Source organism: Manis javanica, chromosome 17 (genome assembly GCF_040802235.1).
Source record: "Manis javanica isolate MJ-LG chromosome 17, MJ_LKY, whole genome shotgun sequence".
Classification (NCBI taxonomy): domain Eukaryota; kingdom Metazoa; phylum Chordata; class Mammalia; order Pholidota; family Manidae; genus Manis; species Manis javanica.
The window spans coordinates 47957044-47985039 of NC_133172.1; the positions used below are offsets into that span (position 1 = coordinate 47957044).

Consider the following 27996-nt stretch of genomic DNA (forward strand, 5'->3'; position numbering starts at 1 on the left):
CCACCTATTTCATAATATCACACAGCTATGGAAGTGTCAGAGCTGGGATATAATCCCAGATTATTTGGTCCCTAAACCCATACCTTTAATCATCACACTAGACTTTTGGATGTAATTTTTAAAGTTTTTATTTTTTTTAATATGGAACCCTACTACATAAAACAGACCATGATATTTTATTGATGTTAATATATTTATAGGTTTATCTAAAGTATGACATTAACTTATACAGTAAAAGACAATTCCCTGTGCGAAGTTAAGTGCCCAATACAAATTTTAATAAAAGAACAGAATGAAATAAGGAAGATGAATGGAGGTTACAAACCATTTATTACCTACCGCATCTATTCCCCCCCTGCCCCTCAGCAATTTGGATTGACTGTAAAGCAGTGTGATAATTCTGCTCCTACAAAGAAGTCGTTAATGGTAACAATATAAAAAAAATCTACTTGCTTTGCAGTCTCCGGATACATTTAAATTAAGTACCAATAACAACAACAATTAAGATAAACAAAAAACCGTTACTCCGAAGCGGGCTGATTCAAGACTTGACTTCACCAATCCTCAAGTTAACCATTTGCAACTCCACTGTGATGGAGGCCAAATTTAACACATATGTGCCTGAATTATTTTAAATGCAGTTTTAAAATACAGATTTGTTAAATGAATTTAAATCGATCCTTTGTGTAGTTCTAAAGGCACTTCCAGAAACATCTATTGGAAATGCATTGTCCCAATTCCGTCCGCACTTGCAGGCCGTCCTCTCCCTTAATCGGAAACTTGAAACTTTCTCCCTACGTTCCTCTGCGCGTTCCCCCGCCTACCCTGGAGCTACTTTGAGTGACACATACAGTCTCCTCCGCGGTGAGAGTCCGTCCCCGCCCTGAAGGCGTTGATTGGCAAGCCCCGTTCTGGGCACTGCCAACCGCGTTGCTCGGGTCGGCCCCAGTCCCGCCCTGTGGGCTGCCAGGGTTTGTTTTGGTGTCTAGCGCGCTATGATGACGTCACGAAGCTGATGGTTGAGGATGGCTGTGGTGGGGGCGGCTGTGGCCACGACCCGGAGAGGGTCAGCACAACCGCAGAGACGACGAAGAGCCCGCCGCCCGCGCGAGGTGAGGTGGCCCGGGCCAGGGCGACAGCCCGACGGGCAGGAGGGGCCGAAGAGCTGTGGCCACGGTCGCTTTTTTGGCGCACTGGGCCTGGTGTGCCGGGGCCTTCGGGACTGGAGAGCAGGCCAGGCGATGGCTGCTCGGGGTCCGAGGCCGAACTGGCCTCAAAATGTGTCGCTTCGCTGGGTAGCCCGTCTCTGGGGCTGCATGGGCCTGGCGGATGTGGTCAGTTGGTCTGCTTGCTGTTTAGCCAGCGGCGTCGGTCAGGGTGAACTCACCCGGTTGTCCTCACAGCTTTCTCATGTCCGGCACTACACCACACCCCTCCTTTGCGACTGATCTCCAGGGGCCGGCGGGGCCTGCTCGATTCCTTATTGAGGCTGGGAAAAAGCAGGCCAGAGTCCAGCTGCGTGGCCTGTTCGGCAAGCCAGCCATTCCTTAGATTATAAAGGGAAGCGCAGCTCTGCATGCGCACCCCCCCTCCATGAAGCCGCCGAAGTGGTAATTCTCACCTGAAAAACCTGAATAAGTCCTTCACTGCTTAACAGTGGCTCCCCAGTGTCCACAGGATGAAAGCCTTGCCTTACAGCGAGGCTTTCAACGTTCTTCGTAATCTTGTAGACGCCTAACCTTGAAGTCAGCACCTGGGCACTTCTGCCTTCTGTTTACAGTTTGTTGTTGGACGTGTGAGCCAGCTGTTAGCTCTGTGTTTCAATACCCTTGTGCTTTAGATATGCAGTTTTCTCATTTTTCATTATTTTTCTCTACCCTCTGCACCCCTATCTCTACCCAACAGTATGGAAAATGTACATCTCTCCTTTAAGATTCAACTTAGATTTCATTTTCTTGGAAAAACCTCCCTTGCTTATATGTAACCATTGGTTCCTCTGTACTTTTTTTTTATATAACTACTGTTAAGTATATCCTGTTGTGTCATGTGATGGTGTGGTGGGTCTGTAGACTGTTTTCTGTCTTCATTGGCATGGCTTTGTGCCTGGCATAAAGTAGGCGCTGAATCCACTGCAATAGGTTTCTGGTTTAAGAATGGAAAGAGATAACATTTTTCTATCTTGACAGACAGGAACTGCACTAGAGGGGGTGAGGATTTAATAATATGGGTAACTGTTGCACCACTGTGTTCTTTATTTGAAACCAATATAAGATTGTCGATTGTTTTAAAAAAAAAGAATGGAAACAGATTAAACCATATTATTATTGAGCATCTATCAGGGGCCAGGGTTTGGGATGAGCAGAGCAAATGTGTATCTCCTGCTTGCCCATTCACGCTCATGAATGTGGTAGGTGGTATAGCCTTGTCAACCTTGAAGGTCTAAAATCTTTTGGGGGTAGTTTTTCAAGATACAAATTCAAGAGTCACACCCTGAGATTTTGATTCAGAAGATCTGGACTTTGGTGGTTGACTTTACTGTGCTGCCTGGTTGAAGATATCTATCATTGCCCCAGGAATCCGTTGTGCCTTTTCTGTCCAGTGTGAAGGGCTAACTGTGCCTTGTGGACTCCTGTTGCAGTCTCATTGCCCTGACTTGAGGAGGCAGTACGATTTGGTAGTTAGGCATATAGGCTTTGATTTTTTTGGCTTTTGGGAGATCTTGAGTTCTTTGAGCCCTATTTTGTTCATTTTGAAATAGGAACAATCATGCCTACTTTATGTGGTTGCAGAGTTACAGTGCATTTAAGACACTTAGCACAGATGGAACTCAAGACTACTTACTACTAATGGCTGTTCTTCCCAGAGTGTGTCTTTTGTCAAAAGGAGATCTCATCCTAGAGAGTCGCTTTGCTCTTCAGACTGAGCCTCATGTAGGAAGTTGCCTTATATGCTGTGATTTCCTTGAAGTAATTTCTGGTCATCAGGGAAAGCTCTGACAAAATTGTGCTTCTACTCAGGACAGTTGAGATTTGGAATGCTGACTCACTAGAAGGGTGGGTTTGCTGAATAAGCACTTTGTCCAGGTCTCATAGCAATTCCTGCACTTGTTAAGCTGTATAAGTGAGGACCTTTCAGGAAACCTGTTTGCCTGACACTGAGGTAGAGTTGTGCCTCACCCAGAATGGAATAACCCTGCAGGTCCTAGTGTCTGTGGAATCTGAAACAGATACTGGGGTTCTTTGTTAGTCACGAGTTCATGGTTAGTGAGATTTTGGTTTGGCCTTCTGTTTTACTTTATGTGTGAGCATGTTTTATGGGCAATTTTGGTCCTCTTCAGAGCTTCCCAGTTGTTATGACATGAATGTTACAGGTGTTATAGATTATAGGTGTGCCAAAGTATTGACACTTACTTAAGCTTCATGATAGCTGAAAACAGCTGTCTCCATTGACCCCAGGGTGCACAGAGCAAAATTTGAGAAGTACAGCCCTGGAAGAAGGGGAACAATTCTCCTTGTTGAGAGCCAGAGAAAGACTTATTTATTTGAACTCCCTTTCCTTCCAAGAATCTTAGTAAGTATTAAGATGATTTGTGTTGGCTAGGTCATCACTGAGCTAATTCTTGGTACAGCCCTCTGTTGCCATGGTGTCTGATGTGATGCTAAACTCGAAAAATGTGATGTTCTCATTTTCTGGGGGAAAATTATCTGAAAGGGTTCCATTGCAGGCTGCCAGCCTTGAAGTGGCCTCACCGCAGCATCATAAGAGTAATGGATCCAGGGACTCTTGGTGTGGAACCATCTGGGCAGTAAATTCCTTGGGAGCGGAGATTATGGTTGCCCTCTTTCTGTTTGTCACAGCCCCTTACAGAGTTCCTGGCCCACGGATGGAACTCAGTAAATATTTGTGGTTGAACTTTGGGATTTTGGAAGGAGAATCCCACGTACATTGCCAGAGTTTGTATTTCTGACAATGGAATGGGCAATGGGTGTGATGTTGTAAGTGGAGTTGGGGTCACAGTGAAATGAAGAGGACACAGTAAACTTTTGAACTTCTCTCCCTCTCTTAGCCCTAAGGCAGGAGTATCTGCATAACAGTTATTACCACATAGAGCAGTGGTGCCTAGCTGGAGCCCTTGAAAAGTGGGGTCCTGAGTTATTGAAGAGAAGTCATAGCAATTTTTACTGTGAAATAATGTTAAAAGTTAAAACATTATAGGAGTGAATAATGCACAGTGTCTTTAGACACAAACACTATAATAATTTGCTGCATATTCCTCCAGCTTTTTTTTTCTTGTACATATACTAGTCTCTACATTTCTACAATGTATTTGTTAACTTTAAACATATACCATGTGGTGATGATTTAAAATAGAATAGCACAGAAGCATGTAAAGTAAGTCAAAGTCCCCCTTCCTTCCTTTTCCTCTCTCCCTTCACATTCCCATACCCTAAAGGCAGTCATCATTAACAATTTCTCTTCTATCTTTCCAGGATTTTTTTTCCATATATATGTCTATACCTTTTTTTTTGAATTATCATTGATATACAACCTTTTTTTTCCTCCATTTTTTAAATTAAGGTATCACTGATATACACTCTTATGAAAGTTTCACATGAAAAACAATGTGGTTACTACATTCACCCATATTATCGAGTCCTCGCCATACCACTTTGAAGTCATCGTTCATCAGTGTAGTAAGATGCCACAGAGTCACTACTTGTCTTCTCTGGTCTACGCTGTCTTCCCCATGACCCTCCACACACACCATATGTACTAATCATAATACTCCTGAATCCCCTCCCCTTCTCCCTCCCTCCCCCACCCCTCCTCCTTGGTAAGGGCTAGTCCCTTCTTGGAGTCATTGAGTCTGCTGCTATTTTGTTCCTTAAGTTTCGCTTCGTAGTTGCACTCCACAAATGAGGGAAGTCATTTGGCACTTGTCTTTCTCTGCCTGGCTTATTTCACTGAGCATAATACCCTCTATCCATCCATGTTGTTGCAAATGGTAGGATTTGTTTCTTTCTTATGGCTGAATAGTATTCCATTGTGTATATGTACCACATCTTCTTTATCCATTCATCTACTGATGGACACTTAGGTTGCTTCCACATCTTGGCTATTGTAAATAGTGCTGCAATAAACACAGGATGCATATGTCTTTTTGAATCTGAGAACTTGTTTTCTTTGGGTAAATTCCTAGTAGTGGAATACCTGGGTTAAGTGGTATTTCTATTTTTAGTTTTTTGAGGAACCTCCATATTGCTTTCCACAATGGTTGAACTAATTTATACTCCTACCAGCAGTGTAGGAGGGTTCCCTGATATACAACCTTTCATTGGTTTCAAGTGTATAACACAGTGGTTCAACAGTTACCCATATCATTAAATCCTCCCCCCTACTAATGTGGTTACTATCTGTCGACATAGGAAGATGTTACAGAATCACTGACTATATATATTCTTTATGCTGTACTACCATCCCTATGGTATCCATCAGGGATATTGGTCTAAATTTTTCTTTTTTTGTAGTGTCTCTGGTTTTGGTATTAGAGTGATGCTGGCCTCATAGAATGAGTTTGGAAGTATTCCCTCCTCTTCTACTTTTTGGAATACTTTAAGAAGGATGGGTATTAGCTCTTCTTTAATTTTTTAGTAGAATTCAACTGTGAAGCCATCTGGATATGGACTTTTGTTGTTGGAAGTTTTTGGATTACCAATTCAATTTCATTATCATTCCATTTCTTCTAGGATGTCCAATTTATTGACATTTAATTTTTCATAGTATTCACTAATAATTCTTTGTATTTCTGTGGTATCCATGTGACTATTCCTTTTTTGTTTCTGATTTTGTTTAGTGTACTCTCTCCTTTTTTCTTGAGAAGTCTGGCTGGGGGTTTGTCAGTTTTATTTATCTTCTCAAAGAACCAGCTCTTGGTTTCACTGACTTTTTTTCCTATTGTTTTAGTTTTCTCTGTATTTTATTTCTGCTCTGATCTTTATTATGTCCCTCCTTCTACTAACTTTGGGATTCATTTGTTCCCCTTTTTGTAATTTCTTTAATTTTGAGTTTAGACTATTTGGGATTGTTCTTGTTTCTTGAGGTAGGCCTGTATTACCGAATACTTCTCACGTAGAACCACTTCTGTGGCGCCCCACAAATTTTGGACTGTTGTATTTTTGTTTTCATTTGTCTCCATGTATTGCTTGATTTCTGTTTTGATTTGTTCATTGATCCATTGATTATTTAGGAGCCTATTGTTTAGCTTCCATGTGTTTGTGAGCTTTCTTATTTTCTTTGTGTAATGTATTTCTAGTTTCATACCATTGTGGTCTGAGAAGCTGCTTGATACAATGTCAATCTTTTTGAAGTTATTGAGGCTCTTTTTGTGGCCTAGTATGTGATCTATTCTGGAGAATGTTCCATGTACCCTTGAGAAAAATGTGTGTCCTGCTGCTTTTGGAATGTTCTGTAGATATCTGTCAAGTCCATCTAATCTATTGTTCAGTGCCTCTGTTCCTTATTTATTTTCTGTCTGGTTGATCTATTGATGTGAGTGGTGTGTTAAAGTCTCCTAAAATGAATGAGTTCCAGTCTATTTCCCCCTTTAATTATGTTAGTACTTGTTTTACATATTTAGGTGCTCTTATGTTGGGTTCATAGATATTTATAGTGGTTATATCGTCTTGTTGGAAAGGTTCCTGTATCATTATCTAAAGTCCTTTGTCTCTTGTTATATTATTTGTTTATAAGTCTGTTTTGTCTGATGTAAGTACTGCTACTCTTGTTCTTTTCTCTCTATTGTTTCCATGAAATATCTTTTTCTATCCCTTCACTTTTAGTCTGTGTATGTCTTAGAGTCTGAAATGGTCTCATGCAGGCAGCATATATATGGGTCTTATTTCTTTATGCATTCTGCCACCCTATGCCTATTAATTGGTGCAGTCAGTCCATTTACATTTAAGGTAATTATTGATAGGTATGTACTTATTGCCATTTCATTGTTTTCTGATTTTTGTAGTTCCTCTCTGTTCCTTTCTAACTCTCTTATACTCTTCTCTTGTTATTTGATGGTTTTCTTTAGTGATGTGATTGAATTTCTCTTTTTCAATTTTTTGTGTATCTGTTATAGGCTCTAGGTTTGTGATTACCGTAAGGTTCATGAATAGCTTTCCTAACTATATAATAGTCTATATTAAGTTGATGATTATCTATTTCAAACACAATCTAGAAGTACTTCTTTTTTCTTCTTTTTCATCCTTCCTACTTTATGTATTAAATGTCAAAATCTGCATTTTTTTGTATTTCCCCTGATGATTTTGTATATAGTTGATTTTTCTACCTTTGCTTTTTTTTAATTCATACTTTCTTGGTAAGTAATTGATCTACCTCTACTGTGGGTTTATTTTCACTGCTGAAAACTGTTTAGGTTTAAGAACATTTCTGCCTGCAGAAGTCCCTTTAACATATCCTGTAATGCTGGTTTAGTGGTTATCTATACCTTTTTAAAAAAAATCTCTCACCAGACATATGCTTCATATACTGTTTTAAGCTACTTAATACATTATGGACATGGTTTCTGATACAAAGCAACGCAATAAAAATTAACTGCTATCTGTCTTTTTCAATATATGTGGATTTACCTCATTCATTTCAACAGCTGTGTATGAATATATCTTAATTATTTCCTGATTGGTATTTGGGTTACTTCCATTTTTTATTGTAAAGAGTGTTACCATGGACTTTTTTGTACAAATGTATCTTTGCATATTTATGGAAGTGGTTTCTTAGAATTATTTCTGAAGATGAAATTGCTGGGCCCTATGTCATTTTCCCTCTTTCAGGAAACAGAATCATATAGTTCCTCCTAAGGTTGCAGAGGTCCTCTTTAAGGGCTTTTAATCTAAAACAACAGGCTTTTTTGCCTGTTGTCTTTGCTAGCCTCATGATGGTTAGAAGGGTTGTTTTGCAGTTACTTATTTCTGGGATTACTGGGAGGTTAGTGCCTACTTCATTTTTGATAGACATTTTTCAAAACATGGGAACAGAATATATAGAGCTTTGCAGGTGAAAGGTTATGAGGCTTTGCTATGGAGAAAATTTCAGGTAGTGGTGTTGGAGAGGGTCATGTGCCTCTGGGCCGCTACCTGGGAGACACCCAAGGACCTGGCTTCTGTGGCCGGGAAACTGTTTCAGGATCCATCCTTGCCCCCTGCTTCTAGGTCCCAGGCCTCCTCCACAGATACAGTCAGGTTTGGCAGCTTGTGAACAAACTTGCTTTGGAGTTCAAGTAACAGTTGTTAAGACCCAAACAGACCTCGGAGCTCTGGCTCCCTTTGTCATTGAGGATATTTACACAGGACATGAAAGAACATGGCTCTGGTTTAAGCACCAATGTGGCCTCTTCCTGCCACTTAAAAATTTCTGAAGTTCTGGGATTGTTGCCTCACAGCAAATAGAAATGAGATCTAAGAGCCAGGTCACCTCTCAGTCATTGTTAACAAACACTGAATGCTTGCTCTGAGCTCAGCACTTTGCTGTGTGCCAGAGAGTTTTAGAAACCTGAGGAATGGCCCCTTCCCTCAGAGGGCTGATAATTCTAGTGATCAAAGGCAAGGTATCTAGTGATCAAACAACGTGACCCAGCTTGTACTTGGAATGGAGGTTTCATAAGACGAGCCTCAGAAAAGGTCCTCAGTAAAGGTTTGTTGATTGACCAGCTGATTAGTATGAGGAAGGATTGAGGAGGCCTTGACCTTGTGAGACTGAGCCCTTCTGGACCTCAGGCATTTCTGGAGTCTTTTCTGCTTGGTGAAAGGAGCTCTGGATGTAGAACTAAGAGATTTGAGTACATGCTCAGCCATCACAGTCTGGGTGACTTTGGACAGTTTCTGCCTTTCTTGGCTTGTCATTTCTGTGTTAGTGAGGACAGTAGTGCTGAAATCTCAGTTTCCATTGCCACACTCTGCCCAACACACTTGCCTTCTTTCAGGAATGCTTTGGGTCAGCCTAAGAGTTGAGAATATGGAGGCCAACTCTAGAGTTCAGTACTTCCTGCAAGATGTATTTGAATTGGTGTCATGAGAAGAAATTGTGACTTGTGATAGCTGGTGTAGTGTGACCCTTCTGGGAGGTCTCTTCCTGAGGCTTTCCTTACTCATCCTCACTCACCCATATCCCCACCCTGGCCACTGTGCTGGGGGCATACATAGGAGAGCTGGGAGCAGGAAAACACTCTTCCCTTCTTCCCAGAAGGAGTCTAGTTGGGTCTACCTTCCCTTCCCTATGTCTGCCTTTTCATGTGACCACTGAGAAAAGAGAATTTAACAAATGTGATTGGAGTATGGAACATCTATGATCACCTGAGGCTCTCAGCCATTCCTCACTCCCAGAGTTCGCACCCTCTCTCCTCCACACTTGATCTGTAGTTGGGGAGGTGGAATACAGATCAGCCTGTCGTTGAAGAGTTTCTAATTGGAACAAATATGAGAATAACTATGTCTTGGGAAAGAAGAAAGGTCAGAGATAATCCTTGGCTCTCTTACTATGACTTGCAATCCCTGTGAATGCTTTTTGTTTAAAGTGAAAAGTCAGTCCTTTTCTTTTGTAAACCTTAGTTTTTCTTATTAGTACCAGGCTAGGTATGCACATTTAAACAAAAAGAGCCAATGTGTATGCCTGGGAGTGGTTGTTTATTTTGTGAATCTAGGTTTCTGCCTCCTTACCAGGAAGAAGTGATATCTGAGTGGCTGTGCTGGGACACCCATGTAGTTTGTCTTCTTTCTGAATAGTGGTAGACATTGCTTAGTGTGTGGTCTTGGGGATCAGGGGCCTGTATTCTGCCTCAGGAATCCCGTCCCAGAGCTTAGCCTTTTCCTGAGCTGCAGCCCTTTACTGCACTGAGGTCTTGTATTTTGCCTGAAGGAAGAGATGAGTCTGCAAAATTCCGAAGTCCATAGTTCTAATCTTTGGCCTCTGTGAAAAGGAAATCTTGTTTCTAAATGCCTTTGTTTAAAGATGCTTTCCTAACCTGCTCTGTGGGAATCTCCTGGGCATTTGGGTGAGAACTGTAGCATGTCCTAAAGAGCCTTGTGTTGGTGGAGGAATCTTTTCCTCTCTTATGAGGAAAGCCTCCATAAAATTCCAGTAGTAAAGTGTTTGCAGGTTGGTGAACAAACAGAGGTTCAGGGAGAGTGGTGTGCTTAGAGAGGGCCTGGAAATCCTGCACCCCTTCCTATGTACCTTGCCCTCCACATCTCTTTCATCTGGATGTGCATCTGTATCCTTTATCATATCCACTAATAAACTGGTATATGGGTTTCCCTGAGTTCTGTGAACTGCCCTAGCAAATTAATCAACCCAAGAAGGGAGTCGTTGGAACCTCCCATCTATAGCTGGATTTGGGAAACAAGTGGGAAGGGTTCGATTTTGGATGTGTTGCAGTGCATGTGGAACATCCAGGTGACATTTACTCTGGTTTGCTGGATGAAGAATCTGATGTTTGAAGAGTCAAGGTCAGTGGTTCCATGGCTGCCCAAGGGTGGTGTTTGGGGCCAAGAGGCAACACTTACAGCCCATCCCTTCCCCCTTTCAAAGCCATCAGATGATCCCATCCGAGGCAGCAGAGGGAGATCCAGACAGGTTTTACTTCAGTACCTTGGAGGTAACAGAGAACCCACAGAGGCCAGCAGATTTCAGTGAGTCAGGGGCCTGAATTTGAGATGGTGATACTGACCGACGTGGCTAATTCTTTCAAGGAACAAGCTCATCACTGAAATGTACCCAAAACCTGTTAGCAATCCATCAGATAATAATGAGGAATTTGGAGACCACAGATTAAGGTTTTTAATCAGTATGTTAGTATGACTCTCAGCAGAGAGTTATATTCACTATCTCTGGGTAGATAGTGTCAAGATTGAGTTAAATTGTAGGACACCCAGCTGGTGTCACCAAGAGTCGTTTGGTGTGGGGAAAAACCTGCACACATGTGGTGACCATAAGTGTCAGAAGTGAAGTGTGCTCTGTGAAAGGTAAAGAAGACACAGAAAGAATAAATATATAGTAAGGAAGAACTGGGTTTTTGATAACTGTACCTCCAATTCTGAATATATAATTAAAAGGACATTCTCAGCTCTCTTTTACCCATTGGCCTCAGGTATACTTACAGAAAGGCAGCCTGGGTAGAAGTGACCTCTGGAAAGCAGTACTTCAGCACTTCACCTTGTCCAGTCCCCACTAGACACAGGGCATTAATGGTTAGAACATCTCTGTCTGGAAGCAGATGGGAAAGGGTGCTTGGATCCTCATCCCAAAGGAGTGGAGTGCCCTGATTCACAGCCTGTATCATATCTAAATAAAGCTGCTAATGACCTTTCCAGTCTCAGGGCTCTCAGGGCTCTCATGAATGAAGCCCAAGCTAATTTAGTGGTCACCTGGTGGCAGTGTGCTAAGGCTTATGGTCACAAGTTTACCAGGATTGATTTCAGCTAGCTCTGGGATTTGTGTATTATTTCAGCCATCCATGTTGTGAACTCGGAAGGGGAGGGATCCTGGAACAAGGTGGTGAACTGCCAGGTGAAGATGGTACATTAGCACAGTCGAAGGAGCCATCCAGGAAAGAATGAGGTTGGGGCAGAGTTCCAGGGCGGCAGTGCTGATGGTTGAGGTGGGGTGAGTTAACCCCTGCAGGAGGTCTAGAGGGCCCGGAAAGATCCATGAGGGAGGCCCCGGAGATGTGGCTTTCTGGGCCCTGGCGGGTAATAATGTAGGAGAGAGACCTGCTACATTCCACACTCCAGATTCAGAAAAGGTGAGTCAGAGTAATAAGAAGAATGATTTTAACATTTAAAAAACAGAACTTAAACCAGGTAAAAGACCCAGGCAGAGGAGGGAGGCTGGAGGGGGCACTGACAGCTGAGCCCACTGCATGTCCTGCCCCTCTCTCGGGGTTGAGGAGCACTGTGAGAATCAGACCCATGGAGCTCAGACCCAGCCTTTCATCTAGACCCTCCCCTGAGCACTTAGGGCCAAAGCCGTCTTCCCTTCCAGGGAATATTAGGGACAAGGGAGAGGGGGTGAGGAGGATGGCTGGTGTCCATTCAGAGGTGTCCCTGGGTCTTCTGACTGGCCCTTTCTTCTGTCTGCATAGGTGTAGACGGGGCACTGCCTATAGAGCAGGTCCTGCCAGCCTCACGGGAGAGGATGCCCCCGTGTCCGTGATGGGCTGTGGGACAAGCAAGGTCCTTCCTGAGCCTCCCAAGGATGTCCAGCTGGATCTCGTCAAGAAGGTGGAGCCCTTCAGTGGTACTAAGAGTGATGTGTATAAGCACTTCATCACAGAGGTTGACAGTGTTGGCCCTCCCAAAGCTGGGTTTCCAGCAGCTAGTCAGTGTGCAAATCCCAGCTCTGGTGTCCCCACTACCAGCCACACAGAGCCTCCCTCAGAACCACCACGCAGGACCAGGGTAGCTAAGTACAGGGCCAAGTTCGACCCACGAGTGACAGCCAAGTACGACATCAAAGCCCTGATTGGCCGAGGCAGCTTTAGCCGAGTGGTACGTGTGGAGCACCGAGCAACCCGGCAGCCATATGCCATCAAGATGATTGAGACCAAGTACCGGGAGGGGCGGGAGGTGTGTGAATCGGAGCTGCGCGTGCTGCGCCGGGTGCACCATGCCAACATTATCCAGCTGGTGGAGGTGTTTGAGACACAGGAGCGTGTGTACATGGTGATGGAGCTGGCCACTGGCGGAGAGCTCTTTGACCGCATCATTGCCAAGGGTTCTTTCACTGAGCGTGACGCCACGCGGGTGCTACAGATGGTACTGGATGGAGTCCGGTATCTGCACGCACTGGGCATCACACACCGAGACCTCAAGCCTGAGAATCTGCTATACTACCACCCAGGCACAGACTCCAAGATCATCATCACTGACTTTGGCCTGGCCAGTGCTCGCAAGAAGGGTGACGACTGCCTGATGAAGACCACCTGCGGCACGCCTGAGTACATTGCCCCTGAGGTCCTGGTCCGCAAGCCCTATACCAACTCAGTTGACATGTGGGCGCTGGGCGTCATTGCCTACATCCTGCTCAGTGGTACCATGCCCTTTGAGGATGACAACCGCACACGACTGTACCGGCAGATCCTCAGGGGCAAGTACAGTTACTCAGGGGAGGTGAGTCTGCCCTGTTCTGGGGATATTGGTAGGCCCCTGAGAGGGGGTATATCCTGCAGCTCTCAATCAGGGGGATATGCTCCAAGGGTCATATTCACAGGGTCAGGCAGGTAACATAAAAACAGTGAAGTCAGACTAGTGGGGTGGCCTAGTTTGGGTTCCCCTGAAAAGTGAGCCCTGAGACAAGGATTTGGGAGCAGATTGTTAATTAGAATGTGATTCCAGTAAGCACAAGTGAAGGGTGGGGAAAGCCAATTAAGGGTTTATGAAGGAGGGGATGGCCACAATGGGCCACTGGAACTCAGTCCCACTGGAGGCCCTGTGAATGACCATGTAGAATGTGCTTCAGAATTGTACCACCGAGGGGCCGGAAAGTGGGTGGTTTTCAGTCCACTGACTCCTATATGAGTTGAGAGTTTCTTTGGGGTCCTTGAAGCACTGGCACTTCCAGGCTGTCTTGAATGCCAGTTGTTGCTGGAGGAAGTTGTCAGGTCAAGAAGCAGAGAGGTCAGGCACTGGCAGTGGGCAGCTGGCAGCACACACAAGAGCACTGCAGCGGCTGGTGGTGAGCTCAAGCAGGTTGAGAGCCGATGGGGCAGTGTGTCCACAGAATCTGCTCCCCGGGGACTGGCACAAGCTAGAGTGACCATGCCCTGTCTAAAGACACAGGTGCTTCTCATTTCTGTCTGGTTTTGCCTCACAGCAAAGAGGACCGCGTGTACCCAAACATTCCATTTTTTTAGAGAAGCCAGAAAATTTTGTCTTAAAACATTGCAATCTAAGTCCCATACTTAAGGGTGCCTTGTGTGCCAGCAAACACTAACCTGTGGGCCAGATTCAACCACCAGGCCGTCAGTTTGTATCTTTGGATCAACTGATAGTTATGATATCTGAAAAAAAATCTGTTTGGTTTCAGCACTGCTGAGAGCCAAAGGAAGGTGCAGAAAAAGTAAGAGCTGGTCAGTCCCTAGGCAGGATGCTGACTGGGTAGGAGATGGAACTGACCACAGGAAACAGCGAGTGCTGCAAGTCGGAGGATGGTGTTTGGCTTGGGAGGTTGTGAAGAAAAAATGTGTGATGGCTTTACCTGGGAGGTGAGGTGGGCTTTGCAGGATGGCAGGATTCGGCCAAGGCAGTGAGGGGCCCTGCCCAAGTGCTCCCGACAGAGTGCTCCCCACAGTGTTTCTCTCAGCCTTGGGCCTGCCACGGCACAGTCCCTGCCTCCTGAACAGCTCAGAGAAGGGGAGGGAGCTCTGGGACCAGCTCCCTTCTGCAGCCCAGCTTTCCTTCCAGGGGTTTGGATTGCCCTCTCTGGCCCCAGCCAACTGGCCCAGAGCAGTGCTACCTGCAGGAGTTACCCCAAAGCCTCACGCCACTTTGCCTTCAACACTTGAGGTCCTGTGCTCCATCATCCTCCCTCTCAGTTTCTAGACGTGGTCGTGGGATCAGTCAAGGATGTCCTTCTTGTGGGGACAGGGACTGGCATTCCCTAGGGAGATACCCAGGTCATGTGTCTCGGGTCATATGTGAGGAAGGGAGGGAGGCCTTCCTCTTCAGACCAGCTCTGTGCTGCTCACAGGCAGGGAGAAACTGGGACATTCTCTAGCCTTCTCCTAAAGTTTCTTACGTTTTCTTCCCTGCTCGAATGGATTCAACAAAACAAATGCTGACTGGCTGGGAAGCCCAGACTATGATGGGGTGGTCACAGAGGACACCGTCCGCTTATCTTCTGGGTCAGATTTCATCATAGGTCAGAAGACCCAGAATCCACATCATAGAGGCAGTGTTGTGCCAAGGCCCTGCATGGCCTGCTGTCGTATAGGAGCTTCTATAGTCCTGTGTGTGGGATGGAGTAGCGAGTTTAGCTACAAGAGGGAGGGTAGTTTCCCAAGAGATGCTAACAAAGGAAAGACTTTTTCCAAAGAGTTCCTGATTCTGGCAATTGTTATCAGGCAGTTTATCTAATTGGAGCTTGCAGAGGCTTGCTGACTGGCTATTGATCAGAGGTGGGAGAATGTAAATGAATGGTGTGGAGGATGGGCTTAGGCTTCCTGCTCTCACCAACACCGCCGTAAGACTGGGTCCTGAGACTACTTTCTGCTGTGCTAGAATCATAGGGAAAGACTCAGAGCTCCCAGTGTATGTGTGGGGTGGGTGGGGGCGGGGAGCACTGCCCAACCTTTGGCTCACACTGCCCTTCTTGAAGCTAAAAGCATCATTTCCCAGTTCCAGAGTCAAATCCCTGGACAGCCCTGATGGTACCTGTCTATTACCAGGTGCTTGGCTGACCCCCAAAACAGATTCCACCAGGATCTGCAGAGAGTTCTGGATTGGGAAGGATTTTCCCTGGGTAATGAGGCCTTATTATTAGATCAGGCTTTCTGAGGTGGGAACTGCCAGGCATCTGTCTTTCTGTTCTGTTTGTCATTGCCTACCCATAGGTGCATCTGGGGAAGACTCAGAGCAATAAGAAGACCTGTTTCCTTGTCCCCGTTAAGCTTGAAGTTGCCGGGGGGGGGGGGGGAAGGACTAGAAATAGGAGATAGCCACAGAACAAAACCTTGGCAGACGTAGGTAGAGATGCTGGACATGGGCCAAGTGGGTCCCTGATCCTGACATTCTAGACTCTCAACCCCCAGCCCCAGCCCCATGCTCCTCCGCCGCCCCCCCATACAGCATAGGCCTGAGATGTTTGTTCTGTTTACCCCCCCCCCCACTAAACTTTTGCTCAGGCTCCTCCCTCTGCTCCCAGTGTTGGCCTTAGAAATTTGACCAGCTCTGATCTTCAGATTGCTTCCATTAAGGATAATGCTGATCACTGCCATTGTGTAGCACCTGGTGAGTAGCAGGCACAGGTTTGAGGGTTCTACACCCAAAATGTCTTAAGTTCCACAACAATCTTGCCCGGGTGTAATCCCCCACTTTACAGATAAGAAAACTTAGGTGAGTGAAGTGAAGTAACTTGTGCATGGTCATGGGTAGAGAGTTGTGGGCCTTGGAGTTGAGTCTAGGCCCGCTTGGCTTCAGAGTTCTTGGCCTTTCCTTCCCCGCAGTCTCCTGTTCCTGACACCACATGCCCCAGCATGTTGCTGGAGTCTTTGTTTTCCTGGGCTGCTGTCTTTGGACATACCTCTCCCGGACAGCCTGTGAGGTCCCTGAAGGTGGCGTGTGCATCAGTATATGTGCTCCCAGGACTTCCTCCTGGCTGCTCCTGAGGGAAGCTCCAGTTCTTGCTTGTGATGCCCTGGGAAAGGACCCAGAAGTGACCAGGTGGCAGGCAGCTGGGCCTGTCTCTGCTGGCTGGGAGTGCTTTCTTCTGGGGCCAGAGAGCCCACTAGAGAGAAGCTGAGGGGGCTGCTGGCCAGGCCTGTTCAGAAGCCGATTCAGGAATCTTAGAAGAGGAGGGGGCCCTAGGAAGTTCAAGAAGGCTGTGACAGATGACTTTGAGAGGATAAATCTGAATTTCTGCACAATGACTGGAGGTGCTGGAGTGGAGAGGGCCAAGCCAGGGTCATGTTGGAAGTGGTAGAGAGACACGTGCTGGCCAAATGTGAGGAGGCCCGTGTGTGAGAGCAGTCTGAACACACAGAGAGACACCTTAAGAGGAAGCTTCCTGTTGTGGGAGATTCCAGGAGGGCCAGAGCAGCTGTGTCTAAAGGAGTGACACAGAACGTGAGTCGTCATTCTGTAGACCCATGCTGGAGGACTGTCAGCGGTCCCACTAACTTGGAGATTCTGATTCACTTAACATGAAACATGATGTCACTGGCCTACTGTCATTGCTTTTGTCAAGGTTCTATTCCTAGAGACAGGATGGATGAAGAGGCTCTTGTGGGATTGATGGCAGAGTGATGCCATCAGCAGCTTTGCTGTCTGCCATTGTTAGCAACCTTCAATTGTCACCCTCCTCTGCTCGGGCAATCACTGAGCTGTGGGTGAGCCCAGATGGCTGCACCAGGAACAGGTGGGTTTGGGCAAAGGTTCCTACAGAGCCTTGTTGAGGAAAGTGAGTACTGCCAGGCTGGGGACAGAATTCCAGTGGGAGAGGAAGGCCGCCTGCAGAGGCAGAGCTGATCTGCCACTACCTGGGGGGATTGTGTTTGTGGAGAGGCGGCTTTTCATGGGTAGGCTTCTGGGTTGCAGGCTGACCATCCATTACTTGGGGCCTAGGGACACTTGCACAGGGGCAGCACATTAGACCATCCTTAGTTCTGATAGCCCTGCAGTGGGACAAGTGCTCAGAGCCAGTGCTAACATATACATTCCCATCTCAGCTCTTCCCTACTTCTTAAAGTGACTCTGATACTTGCCATTCTGCCCTGAGATGTTGAAAATAAAATGAGGTGCAGAGGATGTGGCATGTCTAAGTGAAGGAGACCAGTGCCTGTGGGGGCTGGTCATGCAGCCTGGTTCCTAGGCTCTGACAGGGAGCAGCTGAGTGAGCAGGGATAGGCCTTTGCCCCAGAGCCATGGGGAGGACTGCCTGGGGCACTTGGGGGAGCTGGAGACTGGATGTGTGTGCAGGCAGCAGAGCAGAGTGCAGGGAGGCAGGTGGCATGTTTCCAGGCTCATGTTTGGATTTTGCGGGATGTCTTTAATTGCCTCATGTTCCCACCTCCAATGTGGATGAGGCTGTGATGGACCATCTGCTCACCCACTGTTCTGTCCTCTGCTCCCAGAGTCAGAGGATGGTTTTCCTGTGTCTGTCTCAATAACTGACAGCACAGGAAAGCACCACTTGATTTAGAATTTTTGCTGTGAGCTATCTCTGAGCCCTTCGTCCTTGCCTGCCTGTTGGTGGCTTCTGGGTGTCAGATGCTGGAGGATGATGCTGGCTTTATGTGAGGATTCCATGAGGACAAGCAGATGTCCCCATACCTGGCCAGGAAGGAGCCTCTGGAAGGGCCATCCCCACCTCATTAAAGCTCCTGGGACATGGTAGGTGTCAACAGATAAGTCTCCCTCCTGCACTGTGGGAACAGATGCTCTCAGTTGAGATCCCTGCCTGGTCACTGGGAGGTGGCGTGGTTTGGCCCACTGTGAGCAGTGGGCTCTCCTTGGTCACGTCACTGTGGTGGGAGACCTCTTGGAGGAAGGCAGGGACAGCTCCCTGCTTGTGGGGACAGGAGGCAGGCTCTGAGTAGAGGACAGCAGCCTCCTTATGTGCCACCCTTGAGCTACTACTTGGCTCCCTAGAGCCTTGTCCTGGGCATCCCTCTGCCACTGCTGCCCTGGTTAGACATGCCCCAGAGCAGTACCCTCCTATGGTGGCAGAAACAGATACCCATCTCCCCACATTGCTGTTCTCAGCCATTCCTACAGAAAAGCCTTGCCCTGACCACTGACAGCATCTCAGTAACCCACGTCAGAGCCTCCTTTCATCATGCTCTTTCCTGCCCTTGGCCCCCGCTGAGGCCTCACCAACAAAGGGGGTATATTGTGGGTTGTGCTCAGAGCAGTTCTGGTTCACCATTCATCCGCTTCCTCACCTGTTCTTCTCATTGTCTGTTTCCACCTGGATAGCTCTGCCCTTTTGCTTCTACACCCTCGAGTTCCTCTGGGAGCCTCTGGGGCTGTTGTCTCTCCCACATTCTGACCTCATTAAATCCGCTGATGGCCTCCTACACTCATCCTCCCCTTTCCCACTGAGCTGCGAGCTGACTCGGGTGGATGGGATGGTTAAAGGGACCTGGTTCAACCACCCCGTACAAGCTTTGCCTCTCCAGACTCTCCTTCCTTGGTCAGTCCTTCCTGTGTGTGCCTGCCGAGCCTTGGTCTGCCTGTCTCCCAGTGCAAGTGTGGTGCCCAGACCTGGGCTTTGCTGCAGTGTGACTGGCCAGGTGGGATCAGAAGGCGAAGTTGCCTTCATCTCCTCAGTCATTCTTCCATCTCAAGTTGACCAGTGCCTGCCCTGAGCCGAGTCCTGTGTTCCCAGGTTTCCAGGTGCACAGACCTCTAGGGATGGAGGCCACAGTGTGGATGGCATGCTAACAGCCACCAGGTCTCCAAACTGCCTCAGAGATTAGAATGGGAGGATGTTGAAAGGAAAAAAAAGAGCCAGGTTGGGCACTGGAAACCACCTGACCTCAGCAGAACCCTTGAATCAAGATAGAAGAAACCACTATGTAGCGGGTTCTTAAATCCAGAACTTCCAGCACGTTGTTAAAAGCATACATTATTTGGTTGCTGGCACAGGTCGACAACATGCCCCTGATGCCACAGTGAGCACACAGCTTTCTTCCTGACTCTTTGAGTTACACCATTTCCTTCCTGTCCCTGCTGCTTTGTGGGCTCTGGGCAGGGATGGCTGGGGGTGCAAGATTTCATTTTGTCATTCATTGCAAGTTTGTTATTCACTGCAAGAATGCAGCTTTACTAACCTTTCAGTTATCATGCCTTTTCTCATTTTATTTTCATCTTCATACTCTACCTCTTTTTAAAACTCTATTATATAATCTTCCTCCTTTTTTCCCCTCAGGCTCTCTCCCCTACCATCCTTGTCTTTTCTGCTGCTTAGCCCCCAGGTCCCAGGGTGTGGTAGATCCTTTCTGGTTTGGAAGTTCAGATACCAGGATGGTGAGTGTCTTAATTAGAGGAAGAGATGCTGGCTCCACTGCCACACAGTAATTCTGCTGAGTTTTTCAAAACGCTTTTCCTTATGGGCAGCATCAGAGTGTGCTGTTCTGTCATGCTGATCGTTTTGCTTTTCTGAGTAAACCTGAAGCTCCAGTTCCTAGAGTTTCCTTTGTGCCCTTTTCTCTGCTTCCATTCAGGCCCACGTAAGTACATGAAGGAGGCCCTTGAGGGTGGGAATTCTGGGTCTGAAAATACATCTTGAGACAAAGCTGAGGGAAGAACTGAGTCATGGGAGCAAAGCCCAGACTTCTTTCCTCCCTTCCTCCCCCCTAGTAGCTGTTTGGGGAGGCTGCCTTCTCTGCCAGGGAACCTTCCCCAAAGTCATCACGGGCAGGAAAAGAACCCATAGAAGTCAAGAGGTCAAGTCAGTTTAAATGTTAGATGCTGTGCTTCTGTGCCTCACATTCAGCCAAGTGAGGAAACAAGATGGGGAGCCATCTTTTTAGAACCCTGACTTTAGAAACTGTCAGAGACTTAGAATTCACTGCATTCAGCTCTTTCATATTATAAGTAAGGAGGCTGTGTTTTCTCTAAGGTCACACAGAGAAAGTAGACATAGAACACAGGTCACTGGGCTTGCAGCCTAACACTTTAATCTGTCACCCACATGCCATCCAGAAGAGACATCAGGCCTTTCTGTCCCCTCACTGGGGAGTGACCAGACCTGCCTGCCAGAGGGGTTCTACTGAGAGCCCTGTGAGCTGGGTTTGATTCTAGAAAGAAGCAACCTCCTCTCTCTTGTGGCTTGAGCCAGAGAGCTGGCTCCATTTTTGTTTCCTTAGCTCTTGGGCTCAAGGTGAGACCACTAACTAGTAGTGGCTTGGGTAATGTTCTTTCAGGCCCTTGTGTTGGGAGGGGTATTGTGTATTTTCCTCGGTTCTTGTCCCCACCCCAGTAAAGAATTAAGGGCAGAGACACAGTAGTGAAACAAAGTAAAAGTTTTATTTAAAGTTACTTAAAGAGAGAAAAAGTGCAGGTGACCTCAGGGAGGAGAGGTGCGCTGAAAGGTTGGAGAGAGAAAGTTTAAGGTTAAAAGGTTACGCACTTAGAAAGTGTGGGCAACCCCAGAGAGAGGTACACCCTGAAAGGTTGGAGAGAAAGTCTACGCCAGGGCAACCGCAGAGGGAGGTGTGCACAGAAAGATTGGAGAATCTCCCTTTTAAGGTTTTTTTCAGATATGTGACAAAGGGCTAGGGGTGTGGACTTACATGGTCTCAAGATGTTTATCTTTGATGAAACATTAAGTCTCTTCTTATCAGTCTGCCAGGTAGTTCTGCAAAATTAGCTTAACATAAGAAATGTACTGCTCTGGTTCCCTCCCAGGATGGCAGCTTCTTGGTCTGAGAGCATATTAATCAAGACTGCCTGCCCTTCCTCCAAGGTGGGCTGAGTTATTGTCAGTTTGCTAAAGAGTATGTTAAGGATCTTACTTCTTAACTTCTTGGTTTTTTAAAATGCAATTTTAGCTTTAATATGGAATCTTCCTGTCTTCATTATGCTGTTTATAGGTGGGCCTTTTAGGGTAAATCTTACAATGGCATGATCTAATTGACACAATGAAGACATGGGCTGTGCTCAGAAACTTTTCCTTTCTGGGGAATATTCAAACATTCAAGGCCAAGTTCCTCCTGACCTTTTGAGCTTTAACTGATTAACTCATTAACTGAGTCTTTTCTGGATTTCTAGTTTTAACTGGTTAACTCTGAGTCCTTTCTAGTGGGCTTTACCAATCTTGTTTTCTTTCCACCCCACTCATATCTATTTTCCTACCTGTGGGTAAAATTGTAATATTTCCAAAATATCTCGCCTGGCCTTACTGCATCTGCATATAAATAGGCATTCCTCAAGGGTGGAGAGATGTAATTCATCTCCATATCAAAGTGTAATTACCTGGGCAACTGAGGGCTTATCTGAACCTGAGAGGTTAGGGGCAGGTCTTGCTTCTGCTAGAGCAGAAAAGAGATGGCCTCAGACTGCAATTTGTAAGCAATAAATGGGTTTTAAACTTTACTTCTCCCTTTGACTGATTTCGGTTTTAGAGGTATTTTGCCCTGGGATTTCCTCTCCCTGGAGTTACACTGCCTAACACTTGTAACAGAACTAGAGCAGCGTAAAGGGGTTAGGGAGGAGGGAAGTGCATCCTCTGAGCTGTGTGGAAAGCCCCTTGTGATTTGGTGCCTTCCTCTGAAGGGAGAGTTGGATTCTACTGCTGAGGAGTAACTGGTCCTGCAGAAGCAGGGGGATGTGGAGGGTGAAGTTGGGAAAGAAGTGCTCACAGGAGAGGTCCCTCCTTTATCTTCTATGGGCTTCTCTACTGTTACAGGAGGAGGTTCCCTGATTGCAAGGAACAAGGACTATGGGGGCTACGGACTAGGGAGAAGGGCAGCCAGCTTGAAGGTCAGAAACAGAGCGTAGGTGACGCCCTTCATCTCATCGCCTCTCCTGTCCTCTCAGGGCAGGTCCCAGCGCTTCACCTGCACAGCTCGTGAGAGACATGCGGAAAGGAGGTTATAGGCTGTCACTGTGGGTATTGCAGTTGTCCTCTGATCCCCCAGCACTCCTGAATGTCTGGAGACAAAGCAGACTGACATTTTAATGTTCCTTCCCATGCCCCATGCCCCATGCTCCATGTCAGCCCAGAAACAGGTGGAAGCCTCTGGGAGACTGGCCAGGTGGCACCTGGGGCCTATCCCTTCTGTCAGCACCTGAGGCCCACGTGTTTCCCTGATCTTGTGACCCCAGGTATACTGAGGTGGGAGTTCTGTCCTTTACCCAGAACCAGCAGTCAAAGTTGTGGAAACTGAAGGACATGACTACCGTTTTTCTTTTTCTATGTCTAGAATGCTACCAGGCCAGTCAGTTATAGGCTGACAGACATACTCATGTGGCTTTAGAGGCTCAAGCATGTTGGGGATGCATATGGTTTGGTCTGCATTGAGCACTTTCTTAGGAGGTACTGAATTAGACTTGGCTGGAAGTGTGGCCAGTGCTGAGTGTAGAGAGCTTTCTTTTCCTTTCTGAGCCTTGTTGGAGGCCTTAGGTATCCTCCCAGGGGCTGCTGTTCTGGAGGTCCACCTAAGTTTCTGCCCTGCTGTCAGGACTGTGCTGAGGACCACCTTCGTGTGTTTGGCCTGCCTGACGTCCTGCTGCAAGTTCCTCAGTGTGCCAGGGTTAGGCCTGGTGCTGTGGGCACAGCCTGGTTCTCAGGGCAGGATGGCTTGAGTCACATTGGCTTGGGGGACCCTGGCCCAGCTGCTCACAGCTCTTCAAAGATGGGCAGATCTGGAGCCTACCATAGAGGGCTGGGCTGGCCCTCAGACAAATGAGTCCTTTGTTATTCTGTGCATGGCTGCAGGTACACAGTAATTGGAGAGGCAGTGTCTGGGGGGAGCAGGAGAGGCTGATCAGTCTGGCTTGCTTTGGCATTAACGGGCTGGCCGCTCGAAGAGCAGCAGGAGTTGATTCCTAGTGTAAGTCTGTGCAACTCTGGAGATGGAGATGCTTAAGCCCACAGGGCAGGTCTGGTGAGAGGCCCGTGGAAGACTCCGTTGGACTGGTTTGGAGCTGCAGGGGGCCTTGGTTTGGTTGGGTGTGGATGTGAAGTGGGGATGCCTCTGATCTGTCCACATCCATGTTCAGGTTCCTGACTTGTGATCCAGCTTCACCACCTGTGATTCTGTCATTTTTAGAGGAGTTGCCTATCTTCTGTCTTGGCTGGACCAAGGGACAGGGGCACAATCCGTGTCCCAGTCTTGTTTGGCTAGCCTGGGCTGCCAGCTCTGCCTTGGAGCTCTCCTACTAACAGGGTGGGCTGAGCTATAGTGTGTTTCCCAATGATTTCTCCTTCTCTTGGAGACTCTAAAAGCCAAGCAGAGCAGCAACGGGTATTCCCATGACCCAGCCTGTTCAGTCTGTGGTTTTGCTGTGACCATCAGTACCTCATGATGCCTGCTTCTTTCCAGCTCTTAAATGGGTGAGAGGGACCGCATTGAGTATCAGTGAGATTGGCTGGCCCGTCACAGTGGCTCATGTTGTTCAGGTGGCAGCAGCAAGCTATGGAGCTTTCTTAAACTGTTAACTAGAAACTACTATGGCAACTGTCCAGTCCAGTCACCCTGCATGTCAGCCAAAGTACTGAAGCCCCAGGCTACACAGGCCTGCAGGGAAATGTGGACCAGGTTACACCCCCTCACAGCTCTCAGCCAGCAAGGTATCTATGGGCCTCCCTGGATATTTATGTTCCTGAGGCCAGTATCTCCCCAAAAATCACTGGGAGCTGGCCCATTGGTGAGGAGGACCACCGATTGGTGGCTGCTTGGGAATGTAGTCTGTCACTCTCTTCCAGTTCAGCACAGAAAAGTTGAGATTTGCCTTCCAAAGGGCAGGTAAGGATAGCAATTGCAAGTAGCCCCACCCCTTCTTCGGGCTCAGGTCGAGTGTTCTCCTTGGAGTTCCCCCAACCCCAGTACATGGGTGGGGAACGCATAGGGGAAGAGTTGGAGCTTAAGGAAGCCAGTCTGAAGATAGCAATTGTGTGTAAGCATATCTGGTGAATGGGCATGCCGCTGCCCCAAATGCAGCCTCCCAGATATCCCTGAGCCCCAAGAGAGTGTGTGCAGGGGTCCCAAGGTGAAGGGCACCATGGGGCAGAACGGGCAGACCTCATCTGGTGGGAAGAAGATTGATGGTGCCCTTGGCATCCCAACCAAGCCATCTGTAGCAGGCTCACCAAAGGCCCTAACAGCTCACCCTTTGGGGAACATCAGGGACCATGCCACAGTGCTTCCAGGAGATGCAGGAACTCAGGACAGTGCTGGGTCTGCCCTCCTCCAACAAAGGGGCTTGGCGGCTCAGGGCAGCTGGGCCCTTCCTGCCTGAGCCCCATGTCCTGGAAGCAGCTCCAGGAGAGGGTATCCATCAGGTGCCATCATTGGGTTGTTTATTCGCTAAGTCTGTTATCTACTGAGTGCCTCCTGTATGTCTAGCATGGTCTGATAGGAACAATAAAATTGAAATTGTGGGAATAATTGCTTAGCATTAGGGGCTAAGAAGAAGTCTGACCAAGTACCTTTTACCTTGAAAACCTAAGGATTCAGCCAGTTAAAGACTGAGGGCCCGAGACAAGGCGGATGCTTGGTGTGTGGCTGAGATGTTGGCAGCCTTGGGTGGATATAGCAGAGACAGGTTTGTGCAGTTCCTCTCTGAGGACAGAATGTACTAAAATGAGGCTGGTGCATAGTGCTGCCAGGAGCCCTTGTTAGGGCTTAGAGAGGTCATGCAGACATACCCCCAGTCCCTGCCTGGGTGCCGCCTGCCCTCTCAGCAGATGGAGAAATCTTGTTGCCTTGAATTGTTTCCTTTTCTCCCTATGGCTGGGAGGCTGAGGCTGGTGCAGGGAATGCAGTGGTTGCCCACCACCACTTTCTCAGTTGGAGGGACACTGAGCTTTCTCTGTAATGGCTGGGAATTGCTCTAAGTGACCTGGTACTGGCATCAAGGGATTGGGGCTTAAGTCTGGCTCAGGATATGTCGGAAGGTTTGGGTCATTCTCTTTAAATCCCCCTGAGTTACAGTGGTCCTGGGATAGATTATGGGAGTCTTGACAGGGGCCACATCCCCGAGCCAGGCTTTGAGTCCAGGATACCTTAGAAGTTTGGTCCTTGGGAGCAGGACAGGTCCTTCTCCTTGTTAGACTCCATATTACCCTGAGAGCAGCCTCTGCTTGGAGGCCTGGGCCAGCACCAAATGGGAAGGGGAGGCCCAGAGTGCTGCACAGATGGGAGGGGCCGGCAGCGCCTCTGTCTAGGGGGAGAGAGTGGAGGGGCACTGGGCACATCTGAGGGTCGTGATGGTGTCATCGTTGGGATGGGGGGGCAGTGTTGAGTGCTCTTGCTCTAAAGCTTGTCCTTGGCCTCTAGCCCTGGCCCAGCGTGTCAAACTTGGCTAAGGACTTCATTGACCGCCTCCTTACGGTGGACCCTGGCGCCCGTATGACTGCACTGCAGGCCCTAAGGCACCCGTGGGTAGTGAGCATGGCAGCCTCTTCATCCATGAAGAATCTGCACCGTTCCATCTCCCAGAACCTCCTCAAACGTGCCTCCTCGCGCTGCCAGAGCACCAAATCTGCCCAGTCCACGCGTTCCAGCCGCTCTACACGGTCCAATAAGTCGCGCCGCGTGCGGGAGCGGGAGCTGCGGGAGCTCAACCTGCGCTACCAGCAGCAGTACAATGGCTGAGCCTCTTGGCTGTGGTGCAGACACGGCCTGGTCCCAGCCTGGCCGCGCATTGCTGTGCCATCTGGGCCTGCTGCCCTCTTGGGAGATAGGCCTGTGTGGCCAGTGTAGGTGACTGGTCCCAGCCCCTTCTCTGTGCCTTCAGCAGTCCCCATCCACATCCTGGGCCTGAGCCTGGTGTGATAGGGTGGAGGTTGGCCCAGGGGCCTGTGAGTCCCCTGATGTGGGAGCCTGGCCTGGCACTGATACTCCTTTGGTGGCACCTATTCTCATACAAGTTGGGGAAAGGGCACCCCTTTGCTCTTGCCCAGACCAAAGGGTCATGCAGTGCTGGGTAGAGGGTGTCCTGTGGTTCCAGGACCCTTTAGGGCAGTTACTTCTGGAACCCTGTTTTCCTCAACCAAGCCTTCCTTCCTGGTCCCCCACATTCAATGGTATCCTCATAATTATGCTCCATTGAGAGGTCCAGATAGGAACAAAGCTTGTGCCTTGGCTGGACTCCCAGCCCCTAAGTCTAAACAGTCTCCCACCTCCCAACTGATACCTACCTGTCTTTCTTCATGGTGTCCCCAGAGATCCCTCCTGGCCCTATGACTTGTCAGAACCTTTGGTAATAGGACCATGGCATGTTCTTCGGCCCTTCTGGACTGTGTAGCCATGTTGGTAGAAGACTTCTCCGGGCTCCAGCCTCTCTCTGACCATGAGAGAATTCCTGCCCACCAGCCCACTGCTCTCAGTTCCTTTTTTGCAGAGCCTACCATCACCTCCCTCTTCCCCTTAGATGCCCATTCTGTTCCCCAGGTGCCTCCTTCCCAACTGTGGGTGATTAAAGGGAGCCCCACTGCTGCTACCTGGGGGATGGGGGTACCTGGGCCAAGACAGAGGCAGGGGCTTCCCAGGGAGAGCCCCACTGGGATTCCATTGCCAGCCCTGGTTCCATCCTTGGTACCGTCCATTGTCCCTTTAGGCTCTGCTGTTGCCCTCCTCTGCAGCTGCATGAAGGCGCCATCTAGTGTCTGTCATGAGTATGGGCAGCCTAGGAATGACCACCGTGTTAACCCTTCATCCTTCAAGAGGAAATCCTTCAAGAAGGAGCTCCTGCATTGAGGGAAGGGCCCTGGGCTGCTCTACTTTCTCCTGAGCTTCTGTGCAGCTCCCCTTGGAACTTAGCCATACTGTGTGACCTGCCTCTGAACTCTGAGTGTCCGGGGCACTGGTCTTCTCATAGCTGGCCTTGCCCAGTCCAGCCTGTCCTAGATTCCCTTCACAGCATTACTCTTCCAGTCTGGGCCCCACTGAATCTCAGGCTGGAAGGAGCCCCTGTGGAAGGTGGGTGGGATTCAATGGCTGCTTTCCTAGAGGCCTGAGCCAGACCATCCCCATGAGAGTCATGGTGCCTCCCCGAAAACACAAACTAAGCTGGAACCCAAGCCCCCTCCCTCCACAGCTGCTTTCAGTGGCTGGGAAGGAGCTAGGCCCAGGTTTAGCCTTAGCTAGACTGCAGGGCCCCTCAGCAGGGAGGGTTTGGCCCTCACTCAGCTCCTCCTAGTGGGTAGCCTTGGGCCAGGCCTTTATCTTTCTGCGTGTGCCACTCCCGGTGCGAAACCAAGCCAAAGAGACCACTCTGGGCCAAGTCGGCTGTGCCTTATACATGCCTTCCTTCCATCCCCAGTGCCCCTGGCCCAAGGCAGTGGAGAGCCTAAGCCCCATAGCCCACTTCCCAAGCACCTCTGGGGGCCTGAAGCCCAGCATAGGCCTGGTCCTGAGGGTAGACAGAAGAGTTTGAAGACTTGGGCCTTTGATGGGCCCACCTGGGCCTTTGTGCCCATGGACCATGGGTGGAGAATGTTCAGTTATTTATTTTGTGTACTCAGTTTGTATATGTATCCTCTGTATTCAATAAAGAGGCTGCCCTCCTCAAGGAAGGCTGCCTATTCATTCTGACAGTCCAGGCT

At 48.2% G+C, this 27996-nt stretch overlaps 1 protein-coding gene across 1 annotated transcript; it reads left to right on the forward strand.

The window, feature by feature from the left end:
• Nucleotides 1-978: 978 nt before the first annotated feature.
• PSKH1 (protein serine kinase H1) lies at nucleotides 979-27987 on the forward strand. Its single transcript, XM_017644306.3, has 3 exons — nucleotides 979-1112; nucleotides 12146-13172; nucleotides 25727-27987. Exons 2-3 carry the CDS (start codon nucleotides 12216-12218, stop codon nucleotides 26042-26044), a joined length of 1275 nt encoding a protein of 424 aa, XP_017499795.1. The 5' UTR covers nucleotides 979-1112; nucleotides 12146-12215; the 3' UTR covers nucleotides 26045-27987.
• The last annotated feature ends 9 nt before the right edge of the window (nucleotides 27988-27996 follow it).

Excerpts from the sequence above, each read along its gene's own strand:
- PSKH1 (XM_017644306.3), top strand. The coding sequence starts at position 12,216 with ATGGGCTGTGGGACAAGCAAGGTCCTTCCTGAGCCTCCCAAGGATGTC. Across the intron at positions 13,173-25,726 it reads AGTACAGTTACTCAGGGGAG|CCCTGGCCCAGCGTGTCAAA; the intron begins GTGAGTCTGCCC and ends CTTGGCCTCTAG.